The sequence below is a fragment of the Thunnus thynnus genome, chromosome 12 (assembly GCF_963924715.1).
Source record: "Thunnus thynnus chromosome 12, fThuThy2.1, whole genome shotgun sequence".
Lineage (NCBI taxonomy): Eukaryota > Metazoa > Chordata > Actinopteri > Scombriformes > Scombridae > Thunnus > Thunnus thynnus.
The window spans coordinates 14370733-14385717 of NC_089528.1; the positions used below are offsets into that span (position 1 = coordinate 14370733).

The 14985-nt window shown below is 38.3% G+C and overlaps 2 protein-coding genes and 1 long non-coding RNA gene across 3 annotated transcripts; 2 read left to right on the forward strand and 1 right to left on the reverse strand.

Annotated features, from left to right (window-relative positions):
• LOC137193417 (uncharacterized) lies at window positions 1–2064 on the forward strand. Its single transcript, XR_010930818.1, has 3 exons — window positions 1–250; window positions 476–598; window positions 758–2064. It is a non-coding gene; the product is annotated as an uncharacterized lncRNA (long non-coding RNA).
• Window positions 2065–2577: 513 nt separating this feature from the next.
• On the forward strand, window positions 2578–5180 carry LOC137194131 (complement C1q-like protein 2). Its single transcript, XM_067605704.1, has 3 exons — window positions 2578–2940; window positions 3081–3203; window positions 3363–5180. The coding sequence occupies exons 1-3, from the start codon at window positions 2694–2696 to the stop codon at window positions 3641–3643; spliced, it is 651 nt and encodes a 216-aa protein (XP_067461805.1). The 5' UTR covers window positions 2578–2693; the 3' UTR covers window positions 3644–5180.
• A 4833-nt stretch (window positions 5181–10013) lies between these two features.
• On the reverse strand, window positions 10014–12149 carry LOC137194132 (ras-related protein Rap-2b-like). Its single transcript, XM_067605705.1, has one exon. It carries the CDS (start codon window positions 11796–11798, stop codon window positions 11250–11252), a length of 549 nt encoding a protein of 182 aa, XP_067461806.1. The 5' UTR covers window positions 11799–12149; the 3' UTR covers window positions 10014–11249.
• Between the last annotated feature and the right edge of the window lie 2836 nt (window positions 12150–14985).

Sequence of the window (14985 nt, forward strand, 5' to 3'; positions counted from 1 at the left end):
TGACTGAAAAATGAAGATCTCAGTGGCTGCGCTGACTTTATCCCTCTACTACCTGTCTGTGGCCGAGGTCCAGCTAGTGGATCACAGAGCAGAAGAGAAAATACCACAGAAATTCCCAGCAGTGAGCCAGATTGTCCTTGTGCTGCTGGTGACATAACAGGGTATTAGGAAAACTTCTGGGTCAGAGAATTGGAGGCCAAACTGGAAAGCACTGAGAAACAGTTAGAAGATCTGAGAGGAGAAGTTCAAGGTAAGAACATCACTGATATATATATATATATATATATATATATATATATATATATATATATATATATATATATATATATATATATATATATATATACACTGTCATTCTATTTTAATTTCATCCATTCATATGCAGTTTTCATTGTGTTCAAGTTGATTCAGGTTTAGTTGTGTTTAAACAAAAGAAACTTTATAGTAACCCTTCATTTTCATATAACTTCTCAAGGTAAACGGGTGGCATTTGGAGCATCTATTGGCAATGTTGGAAATATTGGACCTTTCAACACTGAGATTACTCTGACCCACAAGAATGTCTACGCAAACACAGGCTCATACAACCCTGCAACAGGTTAACTTATTGTATAATGACATGTGTTCATACATACTGTATATGGGTTAATTTGGTAAATAAATACTGCCTTTGCCTATGAATAAGATGGAAAGCATGAGAGATACTGTATTTAAATTGGGATGAAATGTAACTCTGTCTGTTGTTGATCATCCACAGGTATTTTCACTGCTCCAGTCAAAGGATTCTACTACTTCAGCTTCTCTGGCCATCATATTTCCTCTAAACCAATGGGGCTGAGACTCATGAGGAATGGGGTGCAGATGGTCACTGTGTACAACCATGTAGCTGGAAACCGCCACGAAACAGCAACCAACAGCATGACTCTACAGCTTGAAGTTGGAGACCAGGTGTACATGAGACTCCGGGCAAACACCTGGATTTTTGATAATGGAAATAACCACTCCACCTTCATTGGCCATTTGTTATTCCCTCTGTAAGTGAAATGAAGTTCAGATAAACATGGCCCAAAAAGGGGAGACAGGTTAGTTAATAAGGAGAACAATATTCAGTCATATGACTCAGTATATTTATATTGTTCTTATTGGTGTTACAATACAAATGGAAACTAAAATTGATGCAATCAATAGTTTGAGTTAATTTTGCAGGTTTAAGAGGAATCCACATCATTATTGTGTAAAATGAAAAATATGTACTCATTAACATTGCATTTGCCTCTATAAAGTGATTTTATTACTGAAGTTAATATGACTTTTGCTTTTTGTTTGGTAAACAGAAGTTTGTTTTCATCATCTGATCAATAGTCAACAACAATCCCATCATAGACTCAAGCTGACTCACAGCTTATTATTTCCATTTCATTTTTTTTTTGTAAATGAAAATATGAAGTCCAGTTTTCTTTCAGTATCAATAGTCATAGCAGAGTTTCACATCAATCTGTTTTATCACCTTAATTAAATGACGTGGATAATACAAATACAGAGGGCACAATATATTTTCAAAATATATACATTTTGTTGTATTTTGCACCAAAAAATGTAATACAGTATGTTACTTACATACTTTCTGAAAAAAAACAACAGCTATCAAGCAAAACATCTGTTGCAGGACTAGTTTTGTACTGAATTTAAGGAAACAGCTTCAATTGGCGACAGACTGAAGTACTGATGTATGTTTGAAAGGTGATGTGATTGCAGAGCTTAGAAAAAAAATGAATGAACTACTCACAGATAGAAGACAAATGAAGGGGAAAAACCCTAAATAAATAAGTGGAGAAACAAAACAAATGCAGATGCTTCCATGCAGGGCACCAGGCACCAGATTTAAACACCTACAGGATATTTTGGACCAGTGCTCTTCACCACCATCATCAAACTATCTAAATTAGAGAATATCTTTTGGTAGAATGGTGTCTATGCCTTCAGTAGAGTTCAAGTGACTCAACACCTCATGAAATTAATTTTTAGTCACACTAGCAGCATGGATAGAGGGATGGCAATGCTGGTCTGTCGGTCAGTCCACTACTTTAGCACAGACTAAAATACCTCAATCACTGTTGGGTGGATTGCTGTGAAAGTTGTTACACACATTCATGGTGGCCAGAGGATGAATCCTAATGACTTTAGTGATCAGTTTTCCTCTAGCACCACCATGACGTTAACAGCAAGGCAACAACACTAAAAAAGTCAGATGCTGTAAGTGGAACGCTACTATGGCCAATCACATGCAAATGCCTTTACTCAAGGATTGACATCTAACACTGTTTAATCTTGGTTTGTAGTAAATATGTTTTTATCTCATGTACCTTACCTTTTTTGTACCCTCTTATCTTGTGTTATTGCTTTATCACTTGTTTTTTTGTTTTATATGATCTTAAACCTGCCATAAATCACTATCATAAAGTGGTAAAAGAGTAAATGCTTACAGTAAGTACATGTTTGAAAAAGATAAAGTAAAGAGGAAGGACAAAACATGTTTGAACCCTTAAATGATATGTAATCAGTTGCCTTTGGTCTATCAGAGAAGAAGAAAACAGCCTTTCATTTTCTGGTAAATGCAAAGGTATTTCCTGCTTTGTGTGGTATATAAAGCATAGTGACACGAGCTGATCGAGATGAACCAAAGTGATTGAAAAATGAAGATCACAGTGGCTGCCCTGACTTTATCCTTCTGCTACCTGTCTGTGGCCGAGGTCCAGCTGGTGGATCACAGAGCAGGAGAGGAAAATACCACAGAGATTCCCAGCAGCGAGCCAGAATGTTTCTGTGCTGCTGATGACATAACAGGGTACAAGAAAAACTTTTGGGTCATTTTAAGAGAACTGGAGGCCAAATTGAAAAGCACTGAGGAACAGTTAGAAGATCTGAGAGGAGAAGTTCAAGGTAAGAACATCACTGAATTATAAATTGTTATTGTTATTTTGTTATTTTCGGTGTGTTCAAGTTCAAATTAGTTCAGGTTTAGTTGTGTTTAAACAAAAGAAACTTTATAGTAACCCTTCATTTTCATACAACTTCTCAAGGTAAACGGGTGGCATTTGGAGCATCTATTGGCAATGTTGGAAATATTGGACCTTTCAACACTGAGATTACTCTGACCTACAAGAATGTCTACGCAAACACAGGCTCATACAACCCTGCAACAGGTTAACTTATCGTATAATGACGTGTGTTCATACATACTGTATATGGGTTAATTTGGTAAATAAATACTGCCTTTGCCTATGAATAAGATGGAAAGCATAAGAGATACTGTATTTAAATTGGGATGAAATGTAACTCTGTCTGTTGTTGATCATCCACAGGTATTTTCACTGCTCCAGTCAAAGGATTCTACTACTTCAGCTTCTCTGGCCATAATATTTCCTCTAAACCAATGGGGCTGAGACTCATGAAGAATGGGGTGCAGATGGTCACTGTGTACAACCATGCAGCTGGAAACCGCCACGAAACAGCAACCAACGGCATGACTCTACAGCTTGAAGTTGGAGACCAGGTGTACATGAGACTCCGGACAAACACCTGGATTTTTGATAATGGAAATAACCACTCCACGTTCATTGGCCATTTGTTATTCCCTCTGTAAGTGAAATGAAGTTCAGATAAACATGGCCCAAAAAGGGGAGACAGGTTAGTTAGTAAGGAGAACAATATTCAGTCATATGACTCAGTATATTTATATTGTTGTTATTGGTGTTACAATACAAATGGAAACTAAAATTGATGCAATCAAGAGTTTGTGTTAATTTTGCAGGTTTAAAAGGAATCCACATCATTATTGTGTAAAATGAAAAATATGTACTCATTAACATTGCATTTGCCTCTATAAAGTGATTTTAGTACTGAAGTAACTATAAAGTAACTATTGTTTGGTAAACAGAAATGTGTTTTCGTCATCTGATCAATAGTCAACAACAATCCCGTCATAGACTCAAGCTGACTCACAGCTTATTATTTCCATTTCATTTTTTTTTGTAAATGAAAATATGAAGTCCAGTTCACTTTCAGTGTCAATAGTCATAGTAGAATTTTATATCAATCTGTGTGTCACCTTAATGAAATGACATTGATGATAAAAATACAGAGGGCACAATATATTTTCAAAATATATATATTGTTGTATTTTGCACCAAAAATGTAATACACTATGTTACTTACTTACTTTCTGAAAAAAATAACAACCATGAAGCAAAACATCTGTTGCAGGACTAGTTTTGTACTGAATTTAAGGAAACAGCTTCAATTGGCGACAGACTGAAGTACTGATGTATGTTTGAAAGGTGATGTGATTGCAGAGCTTAGAAAAAAAAATGAATGAACTACTCACAGATAGAAGACAAATGAAGGGAAAAACCCTAAATAAATAAGTGGAGAAACAAAACAAATGCAGATGCTTCCATGCAGGGCACCAGGCACCAGATTTAAACACCTACAGGATATTTTGGACCAGTGCTCTTCACCACCATCATCAAACTATCTAAATTAGAGAATATCTTTTGGTAGAATGGTATCTATGCCTTCAGTAGAGTTCAAGTGACTCAACACCTCATGAAATTAATTTTTAGTCACACTAGCAGCGTGGATAGAGGGATGGCAATGCTGGTCTGTCGGTCAGTCCACTACTTTAGCACAGACTAAAATACCTCAATCACTGTTGGGTGGATTGCTGTGAAGGTTGTTACACACATTCATGGTGGCCAGAAGATGAATCATGATGAATGTACATGAGACTCCGGACAAACACCTTGATTTTTGATAATGGAAATAACCACTCCCCCTTCATTGGCCATTTGTTATTCCGTCTGTAAGTGAAATGAAGTTCAGATAAGCATGGCCCAAAAAGGGAAAACGGGTTAGTTAGTAAAGAGAATAATTTTCAGTCAAAGGGCTCAGTTTACTATTATGTTGTTGACAGTGGTGTTGGTGTTACAATAAAGCACAGAGGTTAGAGTGTAAGGAGAACAATCTTCAGTCATATGTCTCAGTATATTTATATTGTTGTTGTTGGTGTGACTATAAAAATGGAGACTAAAATCAATGCAATCAATAATTTGAGTTAATTTTGCAGGTTTAAAAGGAATCCACATCATTATTGTGTAAAATGAAAAATATGTATTCATTAACATTGCATTTGCCTTTGATTTTAGTACTGAAGTAACTATAAGTCTGTAAGAGTACAGTCTTGGCCTGCTCTATGTGAAAAGGGCCCTGAGATTACTTCTGTTGTGAAAATTAAATTCAATTGGATCATCTGATCAACAGTCATACAACAACAATCCCATCATAGACTCAAGCTGACTCACAGCTTATTATTTCCATTTCATTTTTATTTGATATGAGCTCAAACCAGGCAGGTACTTTAATAAATCCCGGGGGTAAATTTCTTAGTCACAGAAGCAAGGGCAATAACATAGATCAAGCAACACAACAAAAATAAAAATTAGAGTAAAAATAATTATAAGCATAAATAAGATTAAAAATAGACATTAGCAATAAAATACTCTTAAGAGCTGGTTGGCAGTGCAAATATCCAAGTTGTGGTGCATGTCTGACTGACTGCGTTGGTGGGTGGGTGAGTGACAGTGTCTGTGCATATGGGGGGGTGGGCGAGGTTATCCAATTCGTCCAGGGAAGAGTTATACAGTGTGATGGCAGTGGTGTGCCACTTTGTGGTACACCGAGGTAGGATAAGTCTTTGAATGTGCTCCTCTGTTTGGCCAAAGTGTCGTGAAGTGGGTGAGTGGTGTTATCCATAATGGCCAACAGTTTAGCCAGTACTCTCCTCTCAGCCACCATACCCACTGGGTCCAGGCTGGCTCCCAGGACAGACCCCGCCTTTTTCAGCAAACTATGATATAATTGGAATTCAAATGCAAAACATCATTTGTCATTTTCAAGTCATGTAAATGAAAAAAGTTCAGTTTACTTTCAGTGGCAATAGTAGAGTTGTGCTTGGGAATACACTGAAAATTACTTGTTGATGGAGTTTTAATTTAAATTTTGTCAGTAATGGTACGTTTTCAAGCACAAAAATGAAATAATGAAATAATTTCTGTTAATGGCACAGATGATTATTGATGAGAAACAGGAGAAAAAGGCTTCCCATGCAGGTCAGTGAAAATACTCAGAAAAAGGTAAAGGAGGCCTTTCTGTGTTGTTTGTGCCATTTAGTGCCTGTATTCATGCAAACATTGAGCATATTAAATTTGCTCACTTTTTTGCATCAGACAACTTCATTTTTTATGACTTTTTTGACAGATAATTATTTATAATTTGAATAAATGATCTCATTGTGATACTGCCCGTTCTTAACTTCCATACATTTTAGCAAGAATAAGTTGGTTTATTTTAATACACTGAAAATGTTTTAAATTCTTTAAAAACGCAGACGTTCAAATTATTTGTTGGTACTGAAGGTTGCCTTGCATGAAATGTTTCTACCGTCTTTTGTCCCTTGGCTCTCTACAAAGTTAAAAAACAGATGTACAAGTAAAAGTTACAACCCGTAACTCATCGTAAAATGAAGATCCAAAAATTATTGAACACATTAGATACTATGTTTTAATTACTGAACTTTGGACATAGTTGGTTGATTTTAGAGACCCAGGCTGGCTGCTTCCAGTCTTAATGCTAAGCTCTAGCTCCATATTTAAAGCAATAGTACAAATAGAAATATAGAGACACATTTACTCGCTTTCTCTCTGAGGTCTCCACTGGTTGCCTGGCAACCTTGCAATGACAACAAGATCTCAGGAAGTGACGCACATTAACCCCCTGTAAAACCACAACCACTGTCACTTTTACACATTGGTTTTTGTATCAATTATATATATATATATATATATATAAAAACAACATATAAAGAGTTCATTAGTGAGCTTTAGAGGTGTTTTGGGGCAGATTTTGTCACCTTGGGACTTGGGAGCCAGGTGAGCTGCATCCTATTTTCAGTCTCCAGGACAAGAGAAGTGGTTGTGTTGTCATTGTATGCTTACCATGAAAATACAATGATGTCTTTTAAAATATTAGCAGGACACCATCTAAACTCAAACTTCTGTGAACTTTTGGCCATACAGGGCTGCATCCTTTCTCCTCTGCAGTTACAGATGCAAAATCCTAATCAGGCTTTACAAATAGTCATAAGAATAGAAAACACTTTCTTACTTCTACATTTTCTCACATAGTTATTCCATTCTCACGGATGGGGTTAGACTGAGTGTTTGTCAGCTGTCACACTGTTTGAGCTCATGTGGTTTGGTGGTTTAACAATAATACAGTCATAAAAGCTCCTTGAAGTATCAACAGAGAAGTTTATAAAGGTGGTTTGAGAAGAGGTGTCTGCACTGGTTGGGGTGTGGCAGTGATTTGAACAAAAATATGATCTGTTTGAACATTATCATTTCTTTCTCAGGCTGTATATCCAAAGAGCTCACAGATAGCCAGCTGTGGCCACTAAGTTAGTGTCATATGATCTTTGCTCAAATCTAATCACATGGAGCCATTGCATGCACGGCAGCCATACAAATGAAATCTATTCGTCCCTTTCCCACCATTCCCCCTCTCCTTCGTTTTCTATCAAATGCATCATTCTTACTTTGATATTATTTTTGAAAGTGTGTAAGCTTCGCCTCATGTTTAAAAGAATAATAAGGACATACCTCTGGGAGCATTACAAGACTGGGGTCGTGTCCTGTGTCATGGACACCCGAGGGAAGACAGGCTGTGACAATGTAAACCATTTATTTCTACATGGTTAAGAGGAACTAAATGTCTGTTTCAACACATCACAGATCTGAGCTGAAGTTACCGCAACACAGGAAGTGCCCTATCATCCACCCTTCCTTTCCTACTTACACTAAATAAGCCCAACGTACCAGTGAGCTGTGGTTGATAGATTTGCATGTAATGAAAAAGCTAATTTAGACTAAGTAGGTTAAATGTTGCGGTAGATAAGCTGAATGGAAACATATAAGCTAAATGTAATTTTCCATTACACGCCATGTATTACATTGATTGCACTCTGCCAGGCAGCTTGTGAAATTCAAGATGAATAATGGAGGTTCTTTTCGTTTTGCAATAAGCTGAAAATTGTGCTCCATTCTACATCCTGCATTCAAAATAATTCAAAGTACAGAAGTATTATCAGCAAAATGTACTAAAAGTATCAAGTATTAGTATTATAAATTACATTATTACATTGTTAATACTGACACATGAATGCTAAAGCAAAGTAGTTTAGTCCAGTTAGGGGTTGGGCCCCTCCAAAGGGTCACGAGGTAAATCTGAGGAGTTGTGATATGATTGATGGGGTGTGATGGAAGAAAAAAATAAGTTCTGCTACACATATTTGCATTTATTCATTAATTTTGCTCTTTACTCTACCTTTTTTTTGGGAAATAATGACAAATTTTGCCTCTTTGGGTAGAGAATGATTATTTAAATGAAACCATCTGAGAAAATTACTCTTTGGTGGAACTGCTTACAACTCATAGACATCTGAAATGGGTCACAAGTGGTCACAAGTTAAAAGTTTGGGAACCACTAGTTAAATCTATTTAATCCGCATTAATAAATGCATTTACCTACAATTAAATTTTTTTTACTGTGATTGTTTTTAGATTTTCTTACATTTTTCACAGGTCAATCTCTTCTGGAGCTGAAGAAATCTAGCTTCAACAAGAAAAATGAAGATGTCGGCAACTGGGAGTTTAATACAATACAGAAGAAAAATTGAGCAATAATGAAGTTGCCAATAACTATTTCTTAATTTGAGGAATCTCCAGTGACACAGAGCTATGTCCTATGAATCAGTGCAAAGTGTTTTGGAATTTTAGCCTCGATTACTATGCACTGACAGTTGCAACTACTGCAGGTAGTCATTGTGAAAACAAAGTAGTCGTTGCTAGAGTCAGTGAAGCGACCCTTTCTCTACTTAGAAGCTGAATGGCGTGAGCGTGTCCTGAGATTGGATTTGGTAATCTGACCTTGAATCTCTGTGGTTAGAGGGACACTTGAGGCAGCAGGCTCATTGGCCAGCGTGAGGAACGGCTTACCAAATGCCAGTCTACAGTATGTATGGCTGATTGAACTTGGCTGCAGACACAAAAAGCCCTCTCTGTCCTCCACTCCACGGCCTAGAAAACATGCGGCGGGAAGAGGGAAACAGCTCTCCCCAGCTAAACACACTTACTGGAAACCCTACCCACTACCCAAACAACTGGACTGAGATGTTATTTTATTCACCCAGGCCACGATCGCTTACCTAATAATACAAACTAGGTGCTGCTCGATAACAACTGAAGGTTATTCATCCTCATATGATGAACAGTTAACATCAAATGCCTGTAATTACTTTTAATTTTAATAAACTAATGTCAAGTGTGGCATCTAGGGCCACATGATATCTGACTTTTAAGAAAAGTTAGAGCCTGGCGGAGTGAAAGAACAAACTCTTTAGGGCTGTCATTTTCTTAAATAATTGATTTAATCACTTAGTCTGTGTAATACTGAAAAATATCTATCACATAAGTGCCCAGGGCCCATCTTGTTTTATCCAAACAGCAGTCCAAAACTTGTCAAGACAGGATTGTCAACTCATTACACTCCATTTCTAGAATCAGTCAACTCAGTGGAGTGGGTGGATTCAAAGGTCTGGACCCAGGCAAATCCAAAACCCAAAGATATCCCATTTATGATGACCTAAAACAGGGAAAAGTAGCAACTCCTCACATTTGAGAAGCTGAAACCAGAGAATGTTTGAAGTTTTTGTGTCATAAACTGACTTAAATGATGAAAATATTATCCCATTTTGTTCTCAATTACTTTTTCTGCTGATCCACTAATTGACTACTCAGCTAATTGTTTCAGCGCTTGAAGTGTTTACAGTGGTAATGATCCATTTCAAAGCACCCCTGAAGGAAAATATGTTTTCAGAGAGACAAGCACAGCACACAGCGTTACATAAAATGTGTTTTGTATTACAAGTCTTTCAAACGGACAGGTGGATGGCAGAAGATTTTGTCCAAAGGGAGAATTACAATTACGGTAAGTCAAAAAAATGTCACATTTTTAGAAAAAGAAAAATAACAAACTAGATAATACAGACAGACATGGCTTGCCATTCAGCGAATGTTAAAGTTATTCTGTTGTTCTTGGTGGACTATAGTACCTCGAGAAACGGCTTGATTCCGACCCCGACAGCAAGAGCATGTCAGTTTACAAGCTGAGCTTCCTGACAGTAAAATAGGTAGAGGCTCTTTTTCACTCTAACACCAAATTAAACTAGAATGTATACTGAAAACTGCTTAAAAAGTTCTGATTGCCATCAAAACGCACTGCAGAGGAAGTAGGGCTCATCAGTTGGCACAGTCACAGGAGTTTTCTTAGGAAGGCACTTGACATGGGGTCATGGCGTTCCCCCATGCAGCGACAGCAATGCACTAAGGTCCTCGTTTGTGCACACTGAGGAGGGACACCGTCAGCTAAGTGCAAGTTCCATTATAAATCCACTTTCACCACACCGGAGAGGGGAAAAAAACAAAAATACATAGGCAACTCCACCAGTTGACAGCTTCAAACACAGTATCTTAGCAGGTGGGGTTTACGCCTCTTGGAGAAATAAATCACGGGAATCGGGATTGGAGTAACCTGTGCAAGGCTTGAGTGGTGACTGACAAGTTCACAAGAGACTTTTTCAGACCTCCTGCTCTTTCATATCAGCCAAAAAACAAGATCCTAAAAGTGTCCAATCCCAACTCTGCCTGGGGATTAGACATAAACAACCCCCAAAACCAGCACCACCACTAACACCAAGCCCAGAAGATGTAACAGTACAACTCAACAAATAAAACCATTACACTTTTCCATGAGCAAAAAAGAGAAATAAACAAGAAAACACGTGTCTCTTAGGTTTTACAATAAGACATTCCCATTGAGGCACATTTCCAGAGAAGTGTCATATACAAAGCTATAAAAAAATCCCAAAACATTCAAGTACTTTGTCATGTAAACACTTTTCCAGACTATTATACATAATCGATTGTTGTCGTCGTTGATTTTTGTTTGTGTGCAACAGTAAGACAACAGTGTGAGGAGAAAGAGAGAGAGAATACTTTTGCAAAGGAAAAAAAAGCCTGCAGGGACAAGTCAGAAGCTCTGCCCAGATGCATGACTGTTTTTGTGATTTTTTTTTTTTAGAGCAGGACACATGAACAGCACTGGTCTCCACCACTGGGGACAGTTGAGTAGTTCATCTGTCTGACTATTTCTGCGAACAGTTCGTCGACTGATCCTTTATTTTTGGCTGAAGTTTCCATAAAGGGGCAGTTCCAGTCCTGGGCCAGCGCCTTGCCTTCCCCGGAAGACACCTCTCTCTCCCCCTCCAGGTCCACCTTGTTCCCCACCAGGATCATGGGCACCCTCTCGTATCTCTTCACCCGGATGATCTGGTCTCTCATGGGCTTGATGTCCTGGAAGCTCTGCTGGTTGACCAGGCTGTAGACCAGGATGAAGCCCTGCCCGTTCTTGATGTACAGGTCTCGCATGGAGGCGAACTGCTCGGTCCCCGCCGTGTCCAGGATCTCCAGCACCGACGGGGACGAGTCCACCTCGATCTCCTTCCTGTAGAAATCCTCTATCGTAGGGTCGTACTTCTCGATGAAGGAGCCCGTCACGAACTGGACCGTCAACGCAGATTTGCCGACTCCGCCCGATCCCAAAACAACCACTTTGTACTCCCTCATGGCTGGGGGTTAAAAAAAAAAAAGCAGACACCTCCTTTTTCCGCGACGAAGCCTCCTCTCTCCCACCCGCTGACCAGCCCCGATGTTTTCAAACCCGAGCTGGCTGGGAAGGCTGCGCTCTCGCTCGGATCGCAGTCAAACCCCACGCCGGCAAAAAGCCTCCAAGCCCGCTGTCAGACGGCCGCGGATTGCAGATCCGAGGAGAATGACTGCTCCTGGACATTCAACGTCGCACATTAAAGCACATTTTGATTGCACTGTATTGTGCAACGGTGCTGGGAAGCGTGATCGCTTCTCCTCTCTTGCATGGCGTTTCCTGCCCACATCCTCAGCGCGTCAAAAGCAGAGGCTCAGTTCCGTTTTCTTAAAGGAGCCGTCACCCGAAAAACCCCTCCATGAGAGAGGGAGGGAGGGAGAGAGAGAGAGAGAGAGAGAGGGAGGGAGAAAGAGAGAGAAAGAGAGAGGGAGAGAGAGACGGTCAGATGAGCATACAGATAACTGCAGGCGTGTGCATGTCTGTGGCCCAGTCTGCATGACCTCTGTCCTCCTTACATGTACAATGTGAACATTTGCCCTTTCTTGCCCCTTTCTTTCACAATGTTTGGTACATTTCATTTCATTCTCTTCCTTTTAAAACTGAAACTTGTAAACAGCTCAGGTTCACTTTGATCAGAGGTTTTCAAAGTAGGAGGAGGGCCTCCCCAGAGGGCTAAAACAGTTTCATGGGTGGCTCAGTGAATGGAAGTGAAAAAGTATTACATTAGTTATTACATTAGTCGTCAAAAGAAGATCACAGAGAATAGCCTGAATGTGTGGGATTTGGTTAAAGAGATAGTTCAGAGATACAGTGGTTTCTTTACTGTTTTTACCACTTTCCTAGTCAGAGTCAGAAACGAATAAATGCCTTCAGACAGACCTTTTTTATGTATTTGGTATAGTCTGAAGTATGTCACACAGCAATATCAGGCTATCTTGGCTCAATTGTTGAGTGTCTTTGGGATCAAATAACATAATCAACGATCCCATAGGCATCCAGGAATTGAGCCCACAGTCTCAGACGTTGAAAACCCTTGAATTAGAATATATTTTGCAACTTTTTTATTGTAAATTTCTTTTTAATATTATTTAAGATTAATTTTGTGTATATTTTGACTGTTATGCATCACAACACAAAGACAAATTCATTGCAACCTACATGGCGATACACCTGTTTCTAATTCTGACATGTTCACAGTCACTGATCTCAGCAAGAAGCCACCCACTGCCCCTGTAATCATGATTATACTGCACATAAGTACGCATGCTAATGAGCTCGTTCATTCATTTACATATGTCAGTTTACTTATCTTCCCCACGTGGGCCAGAGCTGGATAAGTATTAAAATCCTTTGCTCAAGTAGCGATTCTGCAATGTTAAAATACTTTATTACAAGTAAAAGTCACTTAAGTATCACTAGAAAAATGTAAAAGTACTCATAATGCAGAAAAATGGCCCTGTGAGTACTATAAGCCTGATGTATGGTTGTATCATTATTACTGATGCATTAATGTATATATTTTATATGAGTAGCATTTTGCTGTTGCAGTTGGTTCAGGTGGAGCTAATTTTAAGTATTTTATATACTATTGGGTAGTTTAATCTATAATAATGCATCATATCTTGTAAGATAATTGTGTGTTTGTTGACGCTTGTGTATAAAATCTTAATCTATTAAGTAAAGTTGTCAAAAAAATGTATAAATGTCATGGAACACCTGTCTGTTTTCACTTGAACTACTCATCAGTGAATACTAATGTTAGTCTGGCCTGATCTATACCAACACCTTGTTTATCCCACTTGTATTTCACACAACAACTGAAGTTGATTCAAATATGTAGCCAAGTTGGTTAAGATATGTTTGTTGCTGAGCCTCATAACACAGAGTGGTTATATTGGTTATCTCAGCTCAACCCAAGTGTGTTTCTAAGCAGTAGCTACATTGCTGCAAAGATACTGAAGTTTGTTGCCAAGCTGTACTAAAATCTGGGGCATGATAGGTGATTTCCAGGCAATAATGTTTACTCGTACAAGTATTACATGTTGTTTTCAGGGATTTCACTGTGATTAACCCTGAGAGGAGAACAAAGGCCAGCCTGGGGAAAGTAATACCTAAGAAACAAGACAAACAAGCTCAGAATGAATCCTCGTCACCACTCCTCTACAGAACTTGATGTCTCTTCATAAAGGGAAGTTTTGTGTCCTTCTTGTGCAAAATGATTTTCTCTGCCATTCGATTGTTTCATTTTCTTTTCCTCTTACTCTGTGCTTGGTTTTCATTCTTGTTTCTTTCTCACTCAGTGAGCTGTGAGCCTAGTGGCCAACCCTCTGCCAATTATAACAGAGGACATTTGAAGGCATTACAAACTGTTATCATGCAATCTGCTTATTTGTGCTTTTATATTTTTTTAAACCTTAGTTTGCAAAGCAGTAGTCTTGAGTAGTTAGAGTCAAGACTAAGTTTTGCTGGCAGCTCAGGATGTTATTACTAACAGGTTTACATTTGCTTCCTGTTAAAGGGCATGAACCATAACAATGATTTTTTCTAACACGGATACTTGAATATACTCGGCATATTTGAAAGCCTTTTAATAAATGTTCAGCTCCATAAAGCTGTCTCATCCTCTTTTGTGTTAGATGTTAAAGGTTATGTGTTTTTAAATGCAAAACTCAGCTGATCTCATTACTGGACCATTAAGATTGAAGACACATTGTTATTTACAGTGTATGTCTGCAATTTATAGTTGTTTTTATTGATATGAATAAGAAGAAAACTTTTTAGTTGTTTACTGTAGCATTTACAGTAAGAAACTGTTCATGTAGATTACAATAGCAACTCTCTAAAAATACAATATATTACTGCAGGCCTAGCTACAGTATCAAACTGTAAACCTCACATCCTACAGCAGAATAGTGTAATAATTTTTACTGTAATTAAATTACAATAGTGAAACTGTAAAAAAAAAACAAAAAGTAACAATCCCAGAAATTCCTGATGTGTCTTTGCTTGCAGTTGTAGATCAAAGTATGTTGAAAATGTTCCAAGTTTTTTCATATTCTAATCAGGGATGTCTGATAAATCACTGGGATATACAGAAAAAAAAGCATTATATTGATTTAATTTGGCATAGTGGGTGTAATTTTCCAGATG